The sequence below is a fragment of the Pundamilia nyererei genome, unplaced genomic scaffold (assembly GCF_000239375.1).
Source record: "Pundamilia nyererei isolate P.nyererei 1_Seehausen unplaced genomic scaffold, PunNye1.0 scaffold00158, whole genome shotgun sequence".
Taxonomy (NCBI): domain Eukaryota; kingdom Metazoa; phylum Chordata; class Actinopteri; order Cichliformes; family Cichlidae; genus Pundamilia; species Pundamilia nyererei.
The window spans coordinates 383920-405222 of record NW_005187559.1 but is presented as its reverse complement, the minus strand read 5'-3'; the positions used below and the strand labels follow the sequence as shown (position 1 = coordinate 405222).

General features: G+C 42.3%; 1 protein-coding gene across 2 annotated transcripts in view; it reads right to left on the bottom strand.

The window, feature by feature from the left end:
* Nucleotides 1–2852: 2852 nt before the first annotated feature.
* The window catches only part of adgrl1a (adhesion G protein-coupled receptor L1a), a 96232-nt gene continuing 77781 nt past the window's right edge, over nucleotides 2853–21303 (bottom strand). For both annotated transcript variants that reach the window (XM_005745365.2, XM_005745366.1), the window contains 14 exons: nucleotides 19472–19652; nucleotides 18771–18893; nucleotides 17675–17883; nucleotides 17411–17584; nucleotides 16635–16838; nucleotides 15872–16092; nucleotides 15518–15584; nucleotides 15254–15345; nucleotides 14957–15125; nucleotides 14516–14671; nucleotides 13347–13443; nucleotides 10556–10678; nucleotides 9149–9166; nucleotides 2853–9032 (listed from right to left, as the gene is read on the bottom strand). In XM_005745365.2, the coding sequence (XP_005745422.1) occupies nucleotides 8122–9032; nucleotides 9149–9166; nucleotides 10556–10678; nucleotides 13347–13443; nucleotides 14516–14671; nucleotides 14957–15125; nucleotides 15254–15345; nucleotides 15518–15584; nucleotides 15872–16092; nucleotides 16635–16838; nucleotides 17411–17584; nucleotides 17675–17883; nucleotides 18771–18893; nucleotides 19472–19652 (2745 nt within the window). In that variant the 3' untranslated portion in view covers nucleotides 2853–8121. The remainder of the gene's footprint in view (nucleotides 9033–9148; nucleotides 9167–10555; nucleotides 10679–13346; nucleotides 13444–14515; nucleotides 14672–14956; nucleotides 15126–15253; nucleotides 15346–15517; nucleotides 15585–15871; nucleotides 16093–16634; nucleotides 16839–17410; nucleotides 17585–17674; nucleotides 17884–18770; nucleotides 18894–19471; nucleotides 19653–21303) is intronic.

Below are 21303 nucleotides of genomic sequence, written 5' to 3'. Positions count from 1 at the left end.
AATGTGCATATCTTTTTTCATTTGCATAAACAAATTTAGGCAATAAATCAACACAGCCGATCAGATAATATTCATTAGGGTCGTTCTTTTCTGACGAGCCAGATAATTGCAGTAACTGGCACAAACTGGTAAAAGTAAAGTAACAATTACATTATGGCTTGATGAATAAAATAGAAGGCAGTAGATTAATTTAAAATACTGCACAGTGGGAGATTTCTTACTTGTTATTTTAACAGCTTGACTTGACCAAAGGATGGGTGGACCAAGATGCTAGCAAACATACCACATATACAACAGTGGCACAACACTATGTTAACATTATCTATATAATAAATAAGTAATAACATGATATATAACGGTATAATACAAGTATACTGTTAAAGTGCATATAAATATGTATAACCCCACCAAAAATTAAATGATATTATATTATAAATGATTATAATTAGTGGCTTTATTATGATAATTATCATAATGTATAGCCTGCTCTGTGTCTTTCTCTCTCTATATATTCTTTTTTTGAGTTTATATTAGTTAGCTTTCCTTTCCTCTACTATCATTGCATGCATCTATTCCCAAATTCTGAATAATAGCTTATTTTGCATTAGTTAATTCCCTGCACATTTTAATCAGAAATTATAAGTTTCTTCCCTTTTTTGGAAAAACTATTGTCATTTTTGCATAGGTTAGTTTAAGTGTGATAATTGCCTTAACATTCATGTAAAAAAATTTTTTTTCTTGTCCTTCAAGTTTGAAATAAATTCTAACTTGGATTTGACTGTTTCATTGAGTGTTTTTTCCTGGTTTCCTATTCAAAGCGACACTTTTCAGCATTAAACCACAAGGGGGCAGTAAATAGTCACAAGTCCTGTGCCACTGGGGTAACGGTAGCAATTTACAAGTTATATTACTTTTGTTGAGTAATGGCAACACAGTTAATGCTTGTGTATTTCAGATTGCTCTAACTTCCATCACCATAAAAATATATTTAGACGTATGACCTTTCTATGATCCGTAACTGTGGGTGGAGCTAAACATGCTCTTCAATAGATCAAGCCTCCGTCACAGTGCTGTGGCAGTGCAGTCATTGTGGGTTTTTTGGACTGAACACTGTTTTCTAACATAGTGCTCTGATTTGTAATGAACCACTACAGGGATATTAAGCGCGCTGCACTTCACTTGATAATTTAAGTGTTATATACTGTATGTTATAGCACTTAAACAACTGGTTGCCCCTGTGGCTTGATGTATGGTAGTAATTACACTAACGCATGAACACAGAGCAGTTCAGACTGAACTTAATACATCTCTTTTCTCTATCTCCCGGGATCTGCTGACAGCTGCTGTGAGTCTTGTTTTGTCAATATCGGACTCTATTTTAAGCTTCTCTAAATGTGCAATGACCTTGAAAAAGCCTCTTTTTGCCTTTCAGACAGACTGAGTGCCAGGAAGTGAATGTGGCTAGGGTTAGAGGCTTTGTTGCTCGTGTTTGATATGTTAGTGTGTGAAAGTGTTACTGTAGCAACAGTGAAAAGAGGGTGATTGAATGGTCAAGGCTTTAGAGCGTCCCCCTCTCAGGGAGTTTCACTGAAAGGACAGGAGCGAGGTAGGGGCTGGGCAGATGGGTGGACTGGTTGGGGGTGGGTCATCATACATGTACGACATACAGTATGATGTAAGAAAAAAAGGTAACGGCCAAGGTAAAGTTGGAGATATGTTATAATTATGGATGGATGCACATAATCATTCGATATTAGTCACCAATGGGTCTTCACTGTGAAAAGGATTATGACCAGTCAGGAAACAAAGCTCAGTAGGAGCTGAACACTGATCACACATTGGGGATAAGTGGGCTTAAGAGAAGCTGCAGTAAATGGGCTGCAATAACCCAGACACTTAAGTGTGTCATACCTGACAGATGTAGCTGATCACAATGTGTAGTTGGCTCTGGAGTGTGCTAAAGGCTGTCTAATGTTGTGTGCTGCTGTGGCTTACTAGACTGCTGCCAGCAAACGGTGTTGCGTTCAAAAGTCAGTAATCTATACTCACACTGCAGTTATTAAATGATTACATCAGGGATCACACCACACTGTATGATTAATTAACCTTGACTGATGCTTTGTAAAGCCGGCTGTAGCAGAGCAAGTATGCCCACTGGTCTGCATGTACATACACATACGTATGAAATGGTTTAAAGCACCACTGGAGTCTGGTAATACTCACTCGGGGTTACTGTAGTGCAACAAAGCCTTGCTCTCTGCAGACAAATATAGGATCAGTCCTCAGGACCTTTATTAGCAGCTGTCCAAACACCAGGAGTCTGAGTTTTGCCTCTTAAACTGACAGCTTGCTTCTTTCTGCATGTCTTTGATCATTCACAAATATGCTTTGGACACAGCAGCATTTGACAAAATCATCATGCCAGCCACCAGGTCAAATGGTGTGCACATACTGTGTGGTTCAAAGGGGAGCTGACTCAGGAAGGGGCTGACTCAGGAAGGGGCTGGGTTGCCTGGCTTCAATCCCCTGCTTCCTCTGGTTCTCAAATGAACAGCACAATATTGTTGCAACCTGCAAGATAGCCCATGAATAAAACATAGCCACTGTATTAGTGCTTAAAGACATCTTTTCATTTTCAGTTTGAACCATATATTGAAGTTTATATGCATATAGAAAAGCGGAAGATTAATAACAATTTCTCTCTGCTGGTTACCTCTTTTAGCACGCTGGAACATACACAAGTACAGAAGCAATTATGCTGTGCATCAGTGCACAACCACATACACACAAGTGTGCACCACAGTACAGCTCCTTCAAGACATTCCCCAAGAAACCTTCAAGCATGAACAGTGTATATTTTAAATAGTTTTTTTATTAATATGTGCTGATACAAGGTCGCTTTGACCTGCAATGATGGAAACACTCACAGAAAATCATCCCCTTTGGCCCAAACAGCTATCAAAGCAATGAGTGTGAGAAAACAAAAATCAAATAAGACAAATGAACATGATTCCTAAAAGAAAACCAAAGTGTTATATTTACCTCAGTTTACAAATGTCTCAGCAGTACATATTAAATTATCCATTTCATAGAAAAATCACAGAAAGCTCTAGATATGGTGCTATATGTAGAACCCCACATGGCACAATGTCAGTGCTCACGCTGCCATATAGCTTGCTATGTAATAACCACTAGCACCCAATGATTTACCTCCTTAATGTTAAGCATTTCAGGTATGTGTAATACTGACCAAGTTCCATTGTACTGAGCTAATTAATACAGCTCTCAGATGATCATCAGGATATCCCATCCATAACCACTGAAGCCAGATATTATACATCTGGTGACAGACACCACATGGGGCTGAATTTTTTGGCCTGTCCCATGGATGATCATGGATTGAGATTACTACAGCCATGAACAGGTGCATGTAGGAACTGTTCACCTCCCCCCAAACCTCAAGCAAGAAAGAAAAAGACAGATTCAGCCTGCTCCAGCTGTGTCAATTGTTTTATTCTTGAACCTTATAATGTCAACATGTTTAATCGTTTGGAGAAACCCTTGTTGTCCAGGAGCCCCGGGTGTTGCTGGTACCACGCTGTGTATTAAAGATCAGAACTTTCCTGAAATGCTGGCACAGCTCCACAGACACATACTCAACACAAAAGTTAAAGAGCAAAAGTTCATTATTGTGTTCATCCAATACCTCTAAAGAGTCTTAGTAACTACTTTAAAGGAGTCATGTGGAGAAGAAGAAATCAATAACAAAATAGTACTACCATATGATTTGTTTACATTTGCTCTTTAAAAATCTCTTTAGGAAAATCATGGTGCATTTGCAGGCACTGTAAAAATCGTGCTTTAATTGGCTGATGCGGCAGTGGTTTCATTTTCACATTTTTTTTTGTTAAAGGAAGCATCCGTTAGCTCAAACAATCCCATCATCTTTCTTTCCATCACAGGCAGATTTGTTTTATGAATGAACTTGAGATCTGACATGCCAGCTTGATCAATTTAAACCATAAAGTAATAAATTCTGGTCTGCAAACCACCGTCAGAAAGCAATCTGAAACAAAGTAGCACATCCATCTCCTTATCTCCAGATACGCTCCTGCACAGCCTCACTGCAAACCCCTCTCACCAGCCGTCCCTCCCTCTCTCACCGCCTATGGCTATATATTTGTGACATCTGTGACATCTCTGCTGATGCTGTCCCTCCTCAGTCCTCCTCACGGGCCACTCTTTGCAGACATAATGACCCTCTGCTCCTCTGGCGCTGTTGAATTCACACACCGCTGTCCTGCCGCTTCTGTACCGCCCTCCTGGTGTGATATGGTCCACACAAAAATGTCTGCGTGTGAATGGGTCAACTGTGAGTGAACAGACTGAAGTCCTGCTGGGACCGCTGTCTAATGATAGACTGAACAATGGCACAAGCTGCAGGGGTGAAACAGCACTGTGTCAAAGGTTGGGCATCCAACCTTTTAAACAACTTCCCACATAACCACTAAAGCTCACACGTCAGGCCTGCCACTGGCATGGAAGGTTTGCAAATCTAGACAGAAAACAAGAGAATGGAGGTGAGCGAGAGTGAGTTCACAACAATAAATTAGTACCCACTGTGTTATTATTGTAATCAGAGGTTTGAAGGGCTTTGAATGGTGAAGAAACTCCCATCGTGAGAGCCTCCATCTGACAGCGTGGGCCGCGAACCTTCTCCTGTATAATCACCATCATTTACAGCAGTGCAGCCCTCCACTGTTTATTGAGATATTAATCTGGGATAAACAAAGCTTTTGACAAAACAAATTAACACTCTCAAAGAAGTGCTGCACTAATGGAGTCCACTGAGATTGATATTAAAATGTGGATGAGTTTTGGGGGGAGGGCCCTGGGTAGTGCTGGAAAAAAAAAAAAAGAAAAAAGAGAGAGAAGCAGGCCCAAGGTGACGCACATTCCTCTTCGCAAAGGGAGTGTCTGTCTAAACAGCGTTTCCCCCTGGGGCGAGTCCCAGCTGAACACTGGAGATCAGCATCAGCAAGTTATATCAAATACAATGAGAGCAGGATAATGATGATGGTGTTGAGAACAAAGAGGATACGGATAATGATGGCCATCTTGAGATTCCCATTAACACTTCCACCCTGGAGTGAATTGTTTTATCTTCAGTCTTGCTTGTTAAAATACATTCAAGTTGTCCTCAGTTGACCAGTGAGTGCTACTATGATACCGAGCCCCCACCGCTAATTCAGCCACAAGTCCCGCGCCGCAGCAGAGCCCAACACATGTCCATATTGTCTCTTCATTTGTAAACCGACAGCTCTGAAGCTACAAATCCAAGTGACGCATGTATCATCAGACCAGTATTGCACATGTTTCCCCTATGGCTCAAGTGATGATACCGCAACCTTTTCCTTTGAGCCTCATCACGATCTGTGTCCCATACAATGTTACTTACACAAATGATCAGAATAGCAAGGAAAAACGGCGGCAAATCCGTGTAATCCCCTTCCCTTATCTGTCTTTAACCCCTCTCTCGCTCGCTTTCAGCCCCAGGAGCCTTAGCTAAAAAGCTGTCCTTTGGGTTCTCTTAGAAGTGGGACACTCAGGCCCTAGCCAAATGTCACACTGCAGTGGATGCATCTATTTTCTGCTCACGTCGTATCCACACATCACGCTCTTTTGTAGCTGCAGGTTTGGGAGGCAATAGTTAAAGAGTGCCATGAATAAATCAATGTAAATAAATATTCCATAGATATATAATCTGATAAATAAACCATAACAAATACTTTTAAATAAAGGGTAAAGGAAAGGAAACTCTTCCTTTTAAAAGGTCAAATAGATTTCAGCCAGATGAAAGGAGTCTCACAAGTGGCTCTCCCTAGACAGCTCATTTTGCTTGCATAAGGTGGCATATTGGAAACGTGTTCCTCGCGATCGGTCAACCCTGCTTGTCATTTTCATGCTATAGTGTTACCTCTTGTCTCTCGAGGCAGTCTGAATTTTCCTGTCCTCCTTGTACCTGAACGCAGCGGTAAGAGCAACTTCCATTTGAGGCAGAAAAGTAATGGCAGCTCTCTGAGATGAGTATCCCTCCTTCTCTGATGTGCATTCAAGTCAAGTCACAAAAATAGCCTTTCGAATGTGTACGCACACACACATACGCACGCGCTCACAAACCAGACACTTATCAGACACACCCAGGCTCCCGGATACATTCGCACTTACACACATGCACACAGGAAAATAAGGAGTTGTCACATTAGGTTATGGAGTAATGCTGAAACTATCTTTAAGAAACAGCAAAATGCAATATTCTCTGAATGCAAATCATTATCATACATGCTAAAACCCCATGTTGTTAAAAGTACGTAATCTGGTTATATCTTCCAAATAATACAAGAACAAACCAAATCACTTTATGGATGCTGTCGTTCACCCACAATGCTTTATCGTGCTTTGTGAGGCACAGAATGACATTTGACAACATCTATCTCGCTTGCCCCGCACCTCCCACTCCCGCTGCCTTTGCCAATTCCACCCAGGGAATGTCAAAGGTCAAGCATTAACAACATGTAATGGATTATATCACATAAAAATTGTGCCAGGATTTTTTTTGTTGTTCCATTTTTCATTTGTATAAATAAAACCTATTACACATCTTAATCTCTCTCTCTCTACCACTGCCTTTTGATCACTAGGGAATTTTAGTGAAACACTACTGGAACGGCCAGAGAGTGAGAGATCAAGCAATGGGGGAGAGAGATAGAGTGTATCATTCAGGTCACAAACTCCAAAACATTTTATTATTTTTTTCTTTTGTCAGTTTGTTGCAGTACAAGAAGTCATTTCTCATAGTATTTATTACTTTTTGTTGCTTTTGATCATCTGGTGTCTCTATTTACATAGTAGGAATAAAGTAGATTCATGTGTTGTTCCTATGTACACGGTCATACCAATTGGTCGGCCGGTGCGATTGTGACATTTACAGTCTTGCTTGTCACAGCACCGCACAGGGATCGAGTCCACTTCAACTGGCTAGGCTCTAACAGCAAAGTACAAGGGGAGGGGGGCAATACCAATCCGCACTCGCAGCCCCTCGAGGATGTAGACCAACAAATTGAATACTCTGTTCAAAACAACAGCAAGACAGTCATTTAACTTTTCAAAATGCCTAAAGCAAACGACCGAAGAGAACAGTGGAGAGGATTGGCCAGTCTTAAGGGTGCAGGGTCTCCTGTTCTGGAGGGGTGGTGCAGTGCCTCCTCAGTCTCTGTCTTTACCTCCACTCCGCCGCTGTACAGAGCTGTCTATTCACAGCACGCAAAAATGAAGGCAGTTACCCTAAATCAGCTCCCCCTGCCTGCTTGGAACAAAAGCTCTTGCTCCCTTTTACTTAGACGGGGTACTTTTTTTTACTTTTGATGTTCAGTAATGAGCACTTGTAGATGGGTGAAAGTATATATGTGTGCGTGAGTTTGCCTTGTGAATGTTCTAGTTTCTGTTCTGGCTCAATAAAAGATATTTTTGGCAACAATGAAGAGCTTTCTGTGTGACATATTTTAGATTATAATAGTGTACTATATTCCCTGTCTCCACAGCTAACTACTCCTATCAAATGATGACTTGAAAAAGACCTATGGATGGTAAGAAAGGGAAATGAGATAAAATATAAAATGATATCGCCATCTCCGGAGGCAGGCTTGAAGAGAAATTACATTAAAAAAAAAAAAAAAAAAGCTTTAACAAAGTTGCTAAAGTTTTGAAAAATCCAAAAGGTAAAGGGGGTGGGTTGGTACATTCAGAGTGCTGGACTTGGCCTTAGGGTACCAGAAGAACTGGGGACGACTGGGGTTAGACAGAGCCGATGAACACTCTGTGGAAAAACACCCATCCCTCATCTCCATAAGACTGGGGAGGGTTGAAGATAAAGCCTGCATCTGCAGAGTCAGCCATGTATCCCCCAGAAAGTCAATTTGTTTGCTCATATGTTAGTTAAATAAAAGTCAAGACAAAGAAAGGCAACCAAACAAGCAGAAAGTGGAGAGACCCGAGAGAGAGATGGGCTAGGAGGAGGCTCTGGCCATCACATTAGTCCCCAACTTCCTCTTTAACCTCCAGTCACAGGCTGGTGACCAGCTGCATCTGTCCATCACCCTCATTGTGGACAGGCTCTTGGGCCTGGTGTCCCTCCCCACTTGGTCTCCGGGGTGGGGCTTGGTAGAAGGTCTGCATTGGGGCCCCACGAGAGCCCAGGGCAGGCCTCCCGGAGCTGTAGTACAGCTCCTCCGGGGGCTGAGCTGAGCGGGGCACCACCTCCAGGGGCTCAGGACTGCTGTCAGGGTAGGGTGAGTCTCGCAGGTTGGTGATGCTGGTGTACAGGGAGTCATGGGCAGGAGAATCAGGCGCTCTGTTGCCTCCCTGCCCGCCAGCACTTTGGCCACTGTGGCCCAGGCTCTCTGTGAGATCGGCCGTGTAGCTCTCCGACTCCTCTGGATCGCTCTGGTAAAGGACTGACTGGGCACGCTGTAACAGCAGGGGCTCCTCCAGAGCTTTATACAGCAGCTCTACATCCTGTGGCGTACGCTGCCGCCCCTCTCTCAGAAAGTCCTCCTCTTCGTCCATACTCGCAGATTGGTCCGGCCCAGCTGCTGTTCCCCGACCAACTCCACCGTGAGGATGTCCTCTGGCCAGGCTGCCATACACTCTGTCTCCTACTTCACCTCCACCTCCTCCACTTCCTCCTCCAACACCACCTCTCAAGTTGTTGTGCACAAGTTCGGAGATGATCATTTTCTCGAAGGCCGCAGCATCAGAGAGGTTTCTTCTGACGCCTCCGCCTCCCAGAGCTTCTGAGCTGCGGGGATTAAAGATGGGTGGGGGAGTTTCTCCACTCCCACCACTTAAGAAGTCACAGCTGCCCCCACCTCCACCTGCTGGGCCACCACGCAGGGAGTAACTGTTGTTGAAGTTACCGTTCAAGGGCAGGGTTTCCATTCCACACGGGTCACGGGGCTTAGATAATGTAGTCTCTGGATCCAAACAAAAGGACAAAGGGTTTTCGTATTATTATTATTATTACCATTGTTATTTTGTTTCATTGCGAATCAAATTCTAGTGAGGCAAGAAAACTGTTCATTATACTTACTTGGGTCACGAAAGGTTCCTGTGCATTGCAGAGAAAGTCATGCGGGGTGAATAAAATAAAAGGCAGTATTAAGCAACTGTTTTTCAAACATTTCTAAAAGGGAAACATAGGTGGCAGAAAAAAGCATCCTTGTTACTCCATCCCTTCCCCCTCTCTCTGTCTCTCCCGCTCTCAACACCAACCAACTCTTGCCAAACACCCAAACACATCCGCGGTCACATTACCTCTGATTTATGCAGACTTAGTCCCGTTTTTTTGACACCTTCCTCCAACATTTACCGTACATCTAAGTTCAAGAAAAATATTCTGGATATTTATTTAGTATTGTCAGTGATACCTGGATACATACATAATTCATACAAAAGCTTGTACAGTAGCAGTAATGTTTATTTTATGAACTTCTTTCCACACACCAAAGAAATGGTGCTTTTTTTTCTCTCCCGCCCCCCTCATACCAAATCACTATCTCAGCAAAGCAAAAGTCACACAAAAAAGTGAGAAGCGTGTTCATTTTTAAAATTTAATGTGTAGTACGACTTTAATCAACGTTCTTCTTCGATGGTGGTGTGGGTAATTAGACATTCTAATGAAGTGCTCTCCCTCCCCTCTACCACTCTCTTCTAAAAATGACTTGGCTGCCAGGCCTGTGGCCATCAGCCTTGACGTATTGTGCAGAGAGGCTTTAAAATATTTAAAAGAAACGCCGCCTTAAATTTCAGTCCTCAGACACTTAGGCTGATACTCTGCGGGTGCGCAGGAAACAGCTACACACAGTAATACTTCTCAGTTACCAAGTGAATATTGGTACTATAGTGGAGCAATTAACAAGACATGTCTTATTCTGCAGCTACTGGCATTCAAAGAGCCGGGCTAGAACACCGCAATGCAATAACACAGCTATTAGGCGTGAGTCCCACTCTGAAACAGAAGCAAGGACATAAATACACACATACCTGAACAACCTACATCCAGATGGACTGTTCATTTTCACAAAGCTGTCTGTTCGCCTTCAGCAGCCAGCATGCTTTAAGCCGACTTTTTCTGACTGGAAAGCGAAAACCATCCTAAAGATTTTGGCAGTCACAGCTGTAGCTAAACTTCTAATCAATTTGTGGCTGTTCTCATGAAGATTCAAGATCTGACCAGATGGCTGGTTAGGCTGTAGGCACTGTTTGGCTCTGTTCTGCTCAGCCTAGTGAATCTGTCTGACAGCTACATAGTCTGGATAAAAAAAAAAGAAAAAATACAGAGACACACGCACATGCACGCACACACTGGATGTATACACCATGCCAAACTGCTGACAGAGTAACAGACAGAAGGACAGCAAGCTGAGCACATACTCTACGCGCACACATACAGCAACAAAACTGCACACACAGAGTGAAGTGTTCACGAGGAGCTAACCAGTAGAGTTGAAGACACCAGGTGAGGGTGGGGTGAAGCTTTCAGCCAGCAGAGTGTTGTAAGGAGAGGTACCAGAGCGAGTCTGTAACACTGGGTTTGTCAGAAGGTGGTTCCCCATGGTTGCTGCAAGACACAAACATTTAAAGTACAAACATCATCATAAAAATAATCAGAAATTTGCCCCAAAGGCATGCAAAGTAAGCACAGAAACATGGCACACAATAAGTGTGACATTCTGAAATGCACATTTCCAGACTCTAATAACATCTGGAATCACCAAAATATTTACTGTTTATTCAGATGGGGCTATTTTTGTTATGCCAGTGCTTTATGGAGTAATGCATTTCACAGTGTTCTCCACCGTGTTCATGCCTGCTGATTGTAACCTTTGAGTAAAAATACAATTGCAGGGGAAAGGTACTGTTTAGAGCGTTGCTATTCGCTTTTTCCATCTGACAATGCAGTCAGATGGGAGAGACTAGTAATGCATGCCATTATGTAGTCTAAGGGTGCAGCCATTGAAACAGTTAATTTCACACTGAAACGTGAATGCCACTACAAGACAAATATAATTCAAAGAAATGGCACACTGAGAATGTTGTATAAAGCCCATGTATGGCTCCGGCCTGAGGCAACTCGAACAGAAATGCCATGAAATTAAAAATAGGACAGCATGACGGAGAGTCGTCCAAGGCAAAGTGCAACCTTCAGGTCTCCTGCAACCCGTTCATCACACAGAAAGGGAACAGGGAATTCTAGAAAAGTAAAATATGCACTCACACACAGCTATTTATTTGTCATTTCCACTCCTCTTACACTTCCTCTGTCCATCTTTCTGGCGTGCCACACAAACCCCTCTCTCTTCATTCCCTGGCTTGCTTTGCTGCGTTCAACCACATTTTCTCAGCTCCTTGTGCCAGTTTTTTTTTTGTCCAAACACCACCAAATTAGTTGGGATTAGCTGTCTGTGTGCACCACACAGGAATATCCTGTAGAAAATTAAAGAAAGCCACTTTAAGTGTGGAGGAAAAGTAGGGCAAGGCAAATCATCGGAGGCTCTGTGTGTGTATGCGCATATACTGTAGGCCTTTTTTTTCCGGGACCGATTACTATTGTCAGGAAGAGATTGCGGTTCATAGAGAAGTGAAGTGGGGAAATCAAAGAGATCTGAGATGCCAGTGATAACAACACAGCATCTCTCCTCCAGATTCTGCCTTTTTAATTACTCCTCCATGATAGCGTCTTATTCTACATCTCTCTTTTCGTCTCCCGTGCTCCCTTTTGTCTTCCGCTTTCTGCCAAACTTTTCAGAGAAGTGAAGAAAATAAAGGCTTCACAGCAGAGTTGTTTGTCTCTGACAGAGTACCATAGAGTGATCCACATAGTGTGTGTCTCTTCCAGGCCTGGTGATTGCTCTGTCTTGAAGAAAAGACCCAGAAAGCGACCCACCAAACACACAAACACACACATCCACCTTTCATCCATCCAGCTCACTCGCAGCACACCTCACCTCTTCCTCACCCCCTGCCTTGCTCCTGTCACTCTCCTCAATTAGAATAATTACCCCCTGTTCGCTCACACGCTAATCAGTTCATTAAAAACAAAATGGATGAAATTAGCATAGAGAGTGACGGCTGATTTAGCGACTGCCTCTGTGTCATGATCAACACCCCACCCCCCTCCCCAAACCAATCTTGAACCTGAGCCAACCTTGATCGTCTCAGTGTCACTGATTGCTGCGGCAGTGACGCCACCAGTTGCTTAGGCTGAGACAATCAGTGACTCCATGCATGCTTCTGTTTTTTTTTTGTTTTTTTTTTACTTCTTCACGTCTTAAATATTTGATCTTGCCCTCTTCGTGTGCTGCTTGGAGTTCGGAGGGGACTGCATGCATCACTAATGTGTGTCTGGATGAAATCGATCTCATGGAATAGCTAAAAGAGTTGAAAACTGGGACAGAGATATCAAGATTTCTGTCTATTTCTTTTTTATTTTGTGGGAAATATATTTTTAAAAGGAGAATATAGCACAAATATACAAGATTTGGCAATGCAACACAAAAAGTGGGAGCACGTGTGTCTGAAAAAAAACATCACACAGCTGGTGATTTGTGATTTTGTCTAATTTACAAAGTAAAATGAGGAAAAAGAAAATTAAAAAAATGTCTCTTGGTTGTTGAGCGGCAATAATTGCCTGGGAACGTCTTCACAACCTTTTCTCGTGGCAAAGGAAAGTCAAAAAATCATTCTGGACGATAACTGTTGTAGTCAAGTGTCTTCGCCGCCTCTTTTTTTCCTTTTAATTGATTACACATAAATCTGCTTAATTAGCTCAACTGAGAAATTCATGCAGGATCGTGAACTCACTTAAACGAACTTAACACATATTCACAAAATATAGCAGCTGAGCTTTAATATACTGTAGGTCTGCAGCTGCTAAGTGCTTTTACTGACAAGCAGCTGCCACTGCACTGCAAACCATCACCAACCAGCCTTTAAACATTTTGTTATTCAGTTTAAACTGTTGCTGCCGGTGACTGCTCTTTGCCAGCTTGCCGGAAAGCTAAAAGGCAAATAGCATTAAAAGTTGATCTTAGCACATTAAGGACATGAACATGTACATATCATTTTATGTTCATATTTAACACCCAAGAATAACGGCTCTGTCCACGCTACTCCCATTCTCTATTTTCTTTGTTAAATGCTGTAAATCTGTATGTGCGTCACGTGTGTCTGAGAATTTCAGCGAGTATGATTTAATGGAGGGAGAAATATAGAGAGGGAGGTCTCACCACGGTTGAGTGTCGGGGTGCTGTTGATATCTCCCGCCATGAAAGAAGATTCCGTCTGCTTCCGAACCGTGTCGTTCCACATCCTGCGGATCCGACTCTGGAAGAGGAAGCATGGTGCAGTGAGTGGCAGTAAACACACAACAAGTTAAATATAGAAACACGGCGGGTAGACTTTGTAACTCAGTGGGGCAGCTGTAATCAAAACTGTGGGGCTCGCTCTAATCTGCAAAGAACAATAGGCAAACACGCCAGACAAAGAGACTGAGGCGTCGAGTAAAGAGAAACACAGCTTTGTCATGTTATCGTGACGGAGGCTAACAAGCTTGAGATTTGTAAGACATGACTGTAGTAGCCGATGTAATTGTTGTTTGGAAGTGTTATTACAGTTTGAAAAAGCTTGTTTGCCGATTGTGAGCAATAATTGCCATTGTTTGTGTATGTGTCTGTGCAGCTGCGCATATGCCAGCATCTACAGTATTTTCCAATGACGTGCATGATGCCTGTGTCTATATATACACCATGTGGACTACAAAGGATATCTTTATAACTGAGTCATCAAGCCTCCCAAGCAAACGGCTTTCAGTAATGGTTAGAAAAACTGCCAAACATTTAAAAAATAAATAAAATAAAGATTCAATTTTCACAGTAGAAATAAGAGTAAGCCAACTGATTAGTGGGCATCATTTGCACGTCATAAATCATGTAACGCACTTTAAATGTGCTCCGTGTGTGCACTGAAAAAAAAAAAAATTATTTAAATGTTGCTTTTGCACCTTTGGCTTAGGCTGTGGGCTAAATAACTAAATTCAAGAGCATTTAGTAATCAGTGAGTCACTGGTATTGATGAGCAATCAAATCCCAGCAGATACTCATTTTGTACTTCATAATCTTACATAAGAGACCTTTTAAACAGGGAGAAAATGTAGCTGCAGAGTGAGAAACCATGCCTAATTTTGAAAAGATTTGCTTTGTTTTTACATTTTTTCTTTGTTTAAAACAAAAAAAACAAATAACATTTTTCATTTTGCTCCACTAAAACAGTCGTGTTGCTGCACAGGCTGCTTTTACTCATTATTTGTTCTTAGAAAAACACCATTTTAAAACTCAGCGGTGTTTTCCACTGATGATATGTTTGCGAGTGTTTATGTGTGGGTCTGTGCTGCCTGCACCTGTCTGTGGGCTGCTGCATGGCGAGCTTGGCTGCCACTGTAGTAGCGGTTGTTGGCACGGAGGCCCGAGTTCTTCAACGAACCGTGGGAGCTGTTGGTAGAGGTGCGGCTGCAGCAATAGGAGTGACGCAGACATTTACTGTACTCCTTATGGACCTGTAAAGAAAATAACACCACCGGCACAGTGGACAGGTTTGAGAGTCACTCATAAACACAAACACTCTCGTTTCTATAGGCTAAACTGAATGTGGAGCAACAGAGCCTTTTATCGCACAGCAACAGCAAAATGAAACAAAATCCAATATTTCTGAGCACGTCTACTGAATTTCAATTAGACTGGCACATCCATCCATTTGTTCATCTACACAACATTTCAGCTGCTTAGTCGTAATTAATTGAATTTATATAAAGTGCCTTTAAGATGTAGTTTGGAATTGTTACCTTCTTCTGCAGGGCACAGTGGAAGATAAAGATGAACATGCCCTGGAAGGCATTGAAGGTGCTGAAAAGGTAGGCCATGATGACTGTATTCTCGTTAATGAAGAGGAGGCCAAAGGCCCATGTCAAGCCAAGTAGGAAAAGCAGAGTGATGGCCCCTAGTGCCCAGGACCTGATCGAAGCGGAGAACGAGGTATTAACTAACACTGAGTTGATGCACAGATACACTAAGACAATTTGAAATGTCTTTTTTCTTCAAAAATAAAAATGTGTGAGTCTCACTGAGTAATTTGAACTCACTTAATATTATCCAAGCGGCTGGAGTCAGGTTTAAGTGCCGAAGAGTTGCGTATCATCTTGTGCAAAGTGATCATGAGGAAAATGAGGTTGAGCTAAGGAAAGACGATAGGAAGAAATAAATAATGTGCAGTGAGCACTCTAGTCCAAAATTACTGACTTCATATTGTTAATAACATTGCAAAATTGCATGCTGGTGAAATACTTCTGACTGCGGGATATCGAAATATGGAAGCTAATAATACTGCTTGACAGTAAAGCTAATACCATAATAACAAATGAAACAGGTCCAATGAAGCTCCAGATGAAGTAGTTATCCACTCGCAGCCAGCATCTGGAGTGGCACAGAGGAAACAAGTGACTTATGCACAACTAAACCAACAAACAACTGTACACTCACACTGAGCTCATGCACATGAATGCACACACTATTTCTCTGTCTCAGCGGATTATCTTATGAAGGCTAATCATCAAGCTTTGGCTAAGTGTGTTCAGAGAACACAGTCTGTGGGGAGGTGCAAGAGCCCTTCACACGGCACTGCATATTACATTTCCATCTGGGGGAATAGCATAATCCTACTTCTCAATCTGCAGGTGCAAAAGGCCTGTATTCACACGTACGCTTTCTTGGTCCCATAGCTCCTGTAGTCTATGGCTGCAGAGATGCCCACCACAAGTGCGGGGAAGCAGTAGCCGCACAGATAGTAGTACTTTTTGCGTGAGTACTCGCTCTCAAAGACCTCCACCAGCATGAGATAGAGCTGCACACCCTCCAGACACATCCAGGAGAAGGCAGCCAAGAAGAAGAAATGCAGAAGGCCAGCAAAGATGGGACAGGCAATCTGAGTGTGGCAGCCATGGAGAAAGCAGAGAGAGGGAAAGGGGAAGAAGGAGGAGGAGAGAGAAAATATGAAGTTAGAGGAGGAGATACAGTTAAGATTAAGGTATATAACTGAGTGAAACCACAAGAGGATAGAACGGAGTTACTATCTGGAAGTAGTGCTGGACACTGACAAGGGAAAAATGAAAAGCTGCCCCTGGGTCACGGGCTCCGTGCATATTATTGAGTGGTAATTCATTACTCAGTGCAGTAAATGTTTTATAGAGTAGGATAATGACACAGTGCCTCGATTTCAGCTTCAAAGTCATTCAATAAAAAAAAGTTTAAAAGTCGCCTGTGTTGTGCTTAATGCCATTTTCAAACCGGAATATGTAAAAAGTAACTAGATCTTGTGATTCAGTATCATTAAATGGGCACAAACACTAAGCTTTAAAGGGGGACATGTAACAGTAAACGCAAAGATGGTAAAAAGTATTTTATATCAAAGAAAACAAGTAAACCTCTATCCATAGAAAGTATCCGTTTGCTTTGCTACCGACTCACATGGTTTTCGGTCTTGTCGATGCCGATGAGGAAGAGCAGCTCTGCGATGAAGAGGTTGATGCAGAGATTCTTGTGGATGGTGTTGCGGTCAGTCTGGAGCCCCCGCAGGAAGCAGAAAGTGGAGATGCAGATGGCAAGACACACCAGGGAGATGACAATCCCCACCCAGGTGATCACAAAAAGGAACAGCTCGTGCATCTGTCCCTGGTGTTCAGGTTTGCACGGTGGCAAGAAACAAAGGTGTGTGGGGGGAGGGAGGGAGATCCAAGGGTTTAGGTTATAAAGCAGTATTGGGAGAAAGAGACAGCGGAGCAGAATTGGACAAATAAAGAGAGAGAAATTTAGAACAAAGAATAGTGGAATAGGAGATAAGCAGCAGAAACAATAGGGGGATGGATAAAACAGGGGGAGGGGAGAGAAAGAGCCAAATTGCCTTATTTAATATTTGCAAATATATGCAAGGAGCTAAAGTGTGAAGACAAGAGACAAGACGTCCTGAAAAAAATACATGACATTCAAATTCATGTGAATGTCAGTTAGAAGTAGAGGGACATGAATTTGTAAGCCTGTGCCTCCCTGAATGTCAGAGTGAAAGGAGGAAAAGAGAAAATTCAAAACAAAGAGCTTGTCAGCCTTGAGAGGGAACATTAATGTGCATGTGTGTGAGGGTGTGTGACTAAGAGTGAGCGAGCGCTAATGCTCACACGAGTGAACGTCTGCATAAATTACCAGGCTTGCAATTTAAGTGTGTGCCTGCCACGCCCTTGTTTACTTACGTCGGGCTCGTGGTGAGCCATGAGCACCGCGAAGTTGGTGAGGTGGCTGCAAGAGCAGGTGGTGTGTGTGTTGTTAGTGTCCAGTAGCCTGCAGCCCTGCGATGACCACTGGCCAGTCATGGAGCGCTCGGAGTAGTTCCAAAAAGAACAATTTGGAGTGTTGTAATTGTGCGACTGCAGAACAAAAAAGAGAGACGGATGAAGGAAAACATCAGTGGAGGTGCATCTTTCAGAATGACAAATGAGAAATTTGAATTTGCCTACCTTTAGATGTTTAAGCGTGAAAATCACTGGCTGAGTGAGAAACACTCTGCTGGACTCTTTGTTGATGGAGGCAGCAATCACGTGAGAGTTGACCACCAGGCGCTTCTTATCGTGGTTTGGTCCTTCCATTTCCATCTTCACAGTGGCGTTCTCAGTGGAAAGAAAGGATCCCAAATTTTTATACAGAATGAATACCACCTTGACTTGTCCTGCACATAAAAAAACAGACAAATTAATACCGGAAAATAAATAGAAGAGTGAAAAGTAAAGTAAGTGTGGGGTGAAAGGTGTATGTTAAATGAAATGGGAAACACAAATGAAATCTTAAGAGGGGGGGGAGCAGAAAGCGAGGGGGGGAAACCAAATACAGAAAAAGGGCCATAATATGGAAAGGGCTGGAAGAATGGCAGCGACAGAGAGTGGGGAGTGACAGGGTGAGTGAAAGGGAGACAGAGAGAGTGAGTTAGTGAAGGTTAGAATGATGGTAAGGACCGTTTCATTTTGACTGGTGGAAGAGAGCGAGATTTAATGTGGAGGGCAATGGAACATTCATCCCTCAAGCATTCACAGATCTCTTATTATTCCATATGAATATTTCATGTGCGTTTGTTTCAATCATTCTAATCTCGTTCCCACTGCAGAGCCAAGCGGAGACAGAAAACAGAAAAGGGGGATGAGGGGGCCATGGAAGGAGGAGGGGAGCAATGGCGTTGGGGGTTGGGGCGGTAGGGGTGCTGGGTTAGAAACAAGAGAGATGGGAGCGGGGGATAAGATGGTGGAGAGAGACGGAGCGAGGGAATGGGATGGGGAAGAGAGGAGAGAGGGAGTGCTGAGATTGCTCTGTCAGACTGGGGCCGATTGTAATCTACACGCCTCCCCAGCTATTCTATTAAGACTGCTGTTAAGAAACCATCAAGAAAAGAAATTGTCTCAGCGCTTTTGTTAATCTGATTAGCCTATTATTATGAACCAATAACTTAGTCAACTGCATGCAGATTGTTTTAAGCCTGCATGAAAATGCAAATGGAAACATTAAGAGAGAGGCTGCACAGGACAGTGCAATTTTTCAGACAGGGATGGGGTAAGGGTTGCTGACCGTTGCGGCTGTACTGTTTGATAGTAGAGGCTGAAAGCTGGATGGTGCTGTCACTGGCGTAATTTTGCGGGAAGGACAAGTCTTGCATGTCCATCTCTGTGTTTACAACGTGCACCTGGAGATCTGATGGTAGAAACACAGAAATTGGTGCATATTTTTTAATTAAAAAAACAACAACCACAAGACAAATTTAGAGCCACAATCTGGAGTTAAAACTGCACATTGCATTTGAACAGCAGTCAGTACTGGCCTCAATTCATGTGTACAACAATCCTCTGCCAAGGTAGAAGCTGAGGTAGAGGTATATTTTCAGTGCTGTTTGTTTGCTGGCCTGTGTATCTGACTGATTTGTTTTAAATTTACTTCACCATTAAGCATAAACTACCAGAGCGAATTTCATTAAACTTGCAGCGGCTGGGCATGCTCAAAAGACAAACCCATAAAATGTTGGTACAGATCCAGACAGCCACTGTAAAAGGCAGTGATAGGCACTGTCCTTGGCAAATGACTCTTGAGTGTCCTTCTAGTTAACAAGATTTATATTACATATTTTTGATAAAATAAAATATAAGCAAAAAAGAGAAAAAATGCTACTTTTTGATTTATTTTTTTTCTACCTTAAAAATTCGTGATTATGCTTTCATAACAGAAGTAACAATAAAAACAACATCTTGATCTTGACCTCACTGCTGTTTTCTTACCAATGCTGGGCGCTCGGTCTGTAAAGTTTTTCCCGTACATGTTGTTGGCCAGCAGGAAGGCTCCTTTTTCCAGGACGTCCAGTAGCATGGTGGCAGTGTGAGACTGCTCTGTGCTGTTCATGTCCTGCCATGACTCCAAAGCCTCAGGACGGAGCAAATTGTCCACTGTTTGCACCACCGCCTGGCCCGTGCAGAAAGCATAGCATTAATGCTAGCATCAATAGCATCAGTAATATGATCGATATTAGCAAGAACACTTTACAATATGGCACATACATAGTAAAAGTGACAAATGAGGAACTAATTTAACTTTTCAGGAAGTTTCTCGCTTTGATTCTTTTGTCTACTTAACACAAGTAGGAACACAAATGTAATGTTAGGCAATAGCAAGGTAATCATGAAGTTCAGATGCATCCCTAGCAGCTACTTAGCATTTTACTCAATAGCACACCAGGTAACACAAAATAACAATTTCATTATTGTGCAGTAACTGCTATTGCTTATTGAATTTGTGTCATTTAGAACCCAATCCGGAGTAAATCCAATTCTATCTAGTAACTAATTATTAGACACTGGTTCATTAACACTGTTTCCAGCATTGTGTTCTTTCAGAAAGAAGTCTTAGGTACTTATTAGCCATTAAACATGTTAGTTCCTGATTTGTTTGTCACTTTTTTGGTAAGTATTCATTTTGTGTGCTATATTGTAAAGTGTTACCGTATAACATTAGCACCTCAAAGTGCAAAGTCTATTGCACTATAACTTCCTAGAAACTCACCACTTCCTTGCACTACATTTATTACTCTGCTATGTAAGACATATTACCATTCTATTTCACACTTACAATTCATTTAATGGCAATTTTGATGGTTGTATCAGCTATCCAATTTATTGGAGTAGCCTGCTTGATGAATCATGTAATTCTCTTGCTCAGGCCTCTCAAAATGAAGGATTGACTGCTGCGTGGAATAAAGACCATTGCTGTTAAGAAAATGAATTCAGCATCAGAATGCACTCTATCAGCTACAGAAGAAGAAGACAGAGGGTGTTTTTCGTTTATCCTCGGATCAGTGAGCTACCTTTGCAGTAAGTGACAAAAAATAATGGTCGAGTAACATACTACACAGCAGTCTTTACATTCATCTTGCACCAACTGAGATTAGAAGATGTGGGGTCATATTACTATATGCTGCAGACAGGTCAAAGCACATAAAAGACTGCGCTGCAGAGTGCCGCATTTCATCATTACAGAGAAGCATACACAAGGCCTTTTCCTGATATTAGATTACGGCTCCCTCAGAACAACAGATATTGCACAAATATTGAAAAAGCACAGAAGGGTGTAGTAACACCAACGGCTGCCTTTCGTGCTATAGTCAAATTACATTTTCTCAAAGCGACAGATATTGTCCCTTATTGTGAAACACAGTGAAGCCAAGGGCACTACTATGCATTTAAGACCACTCACAGTGCAAAAAAGCCACAATTAAATCACAGACAGATGACTTCTTCATTAGTTGAAATATAATTTTACATATATGCACACCATGAGCAATAGAAAAACTATAAGAGCAGCTTGCCCTGCTCTGGAAAATACTTTAATATTTAGTACGTGGTGTCTGGCAGAAGTTATTCTACATCTTACTCACACTGCCTTCCAGAACAAACCAGAATTTCTAAAAGTGATGATTCCAAAAGCAGCATCAATCACAATACAGAGCTGAAGAAACTTCATCCACAAGCCTAGTCTGCTCAAGGATTTATCTTCCCTCAGCTATTCTAAGTCACAGAGCAGTCCGACTCCACAGGCATGTAAAGCAGCTAGATAAAAG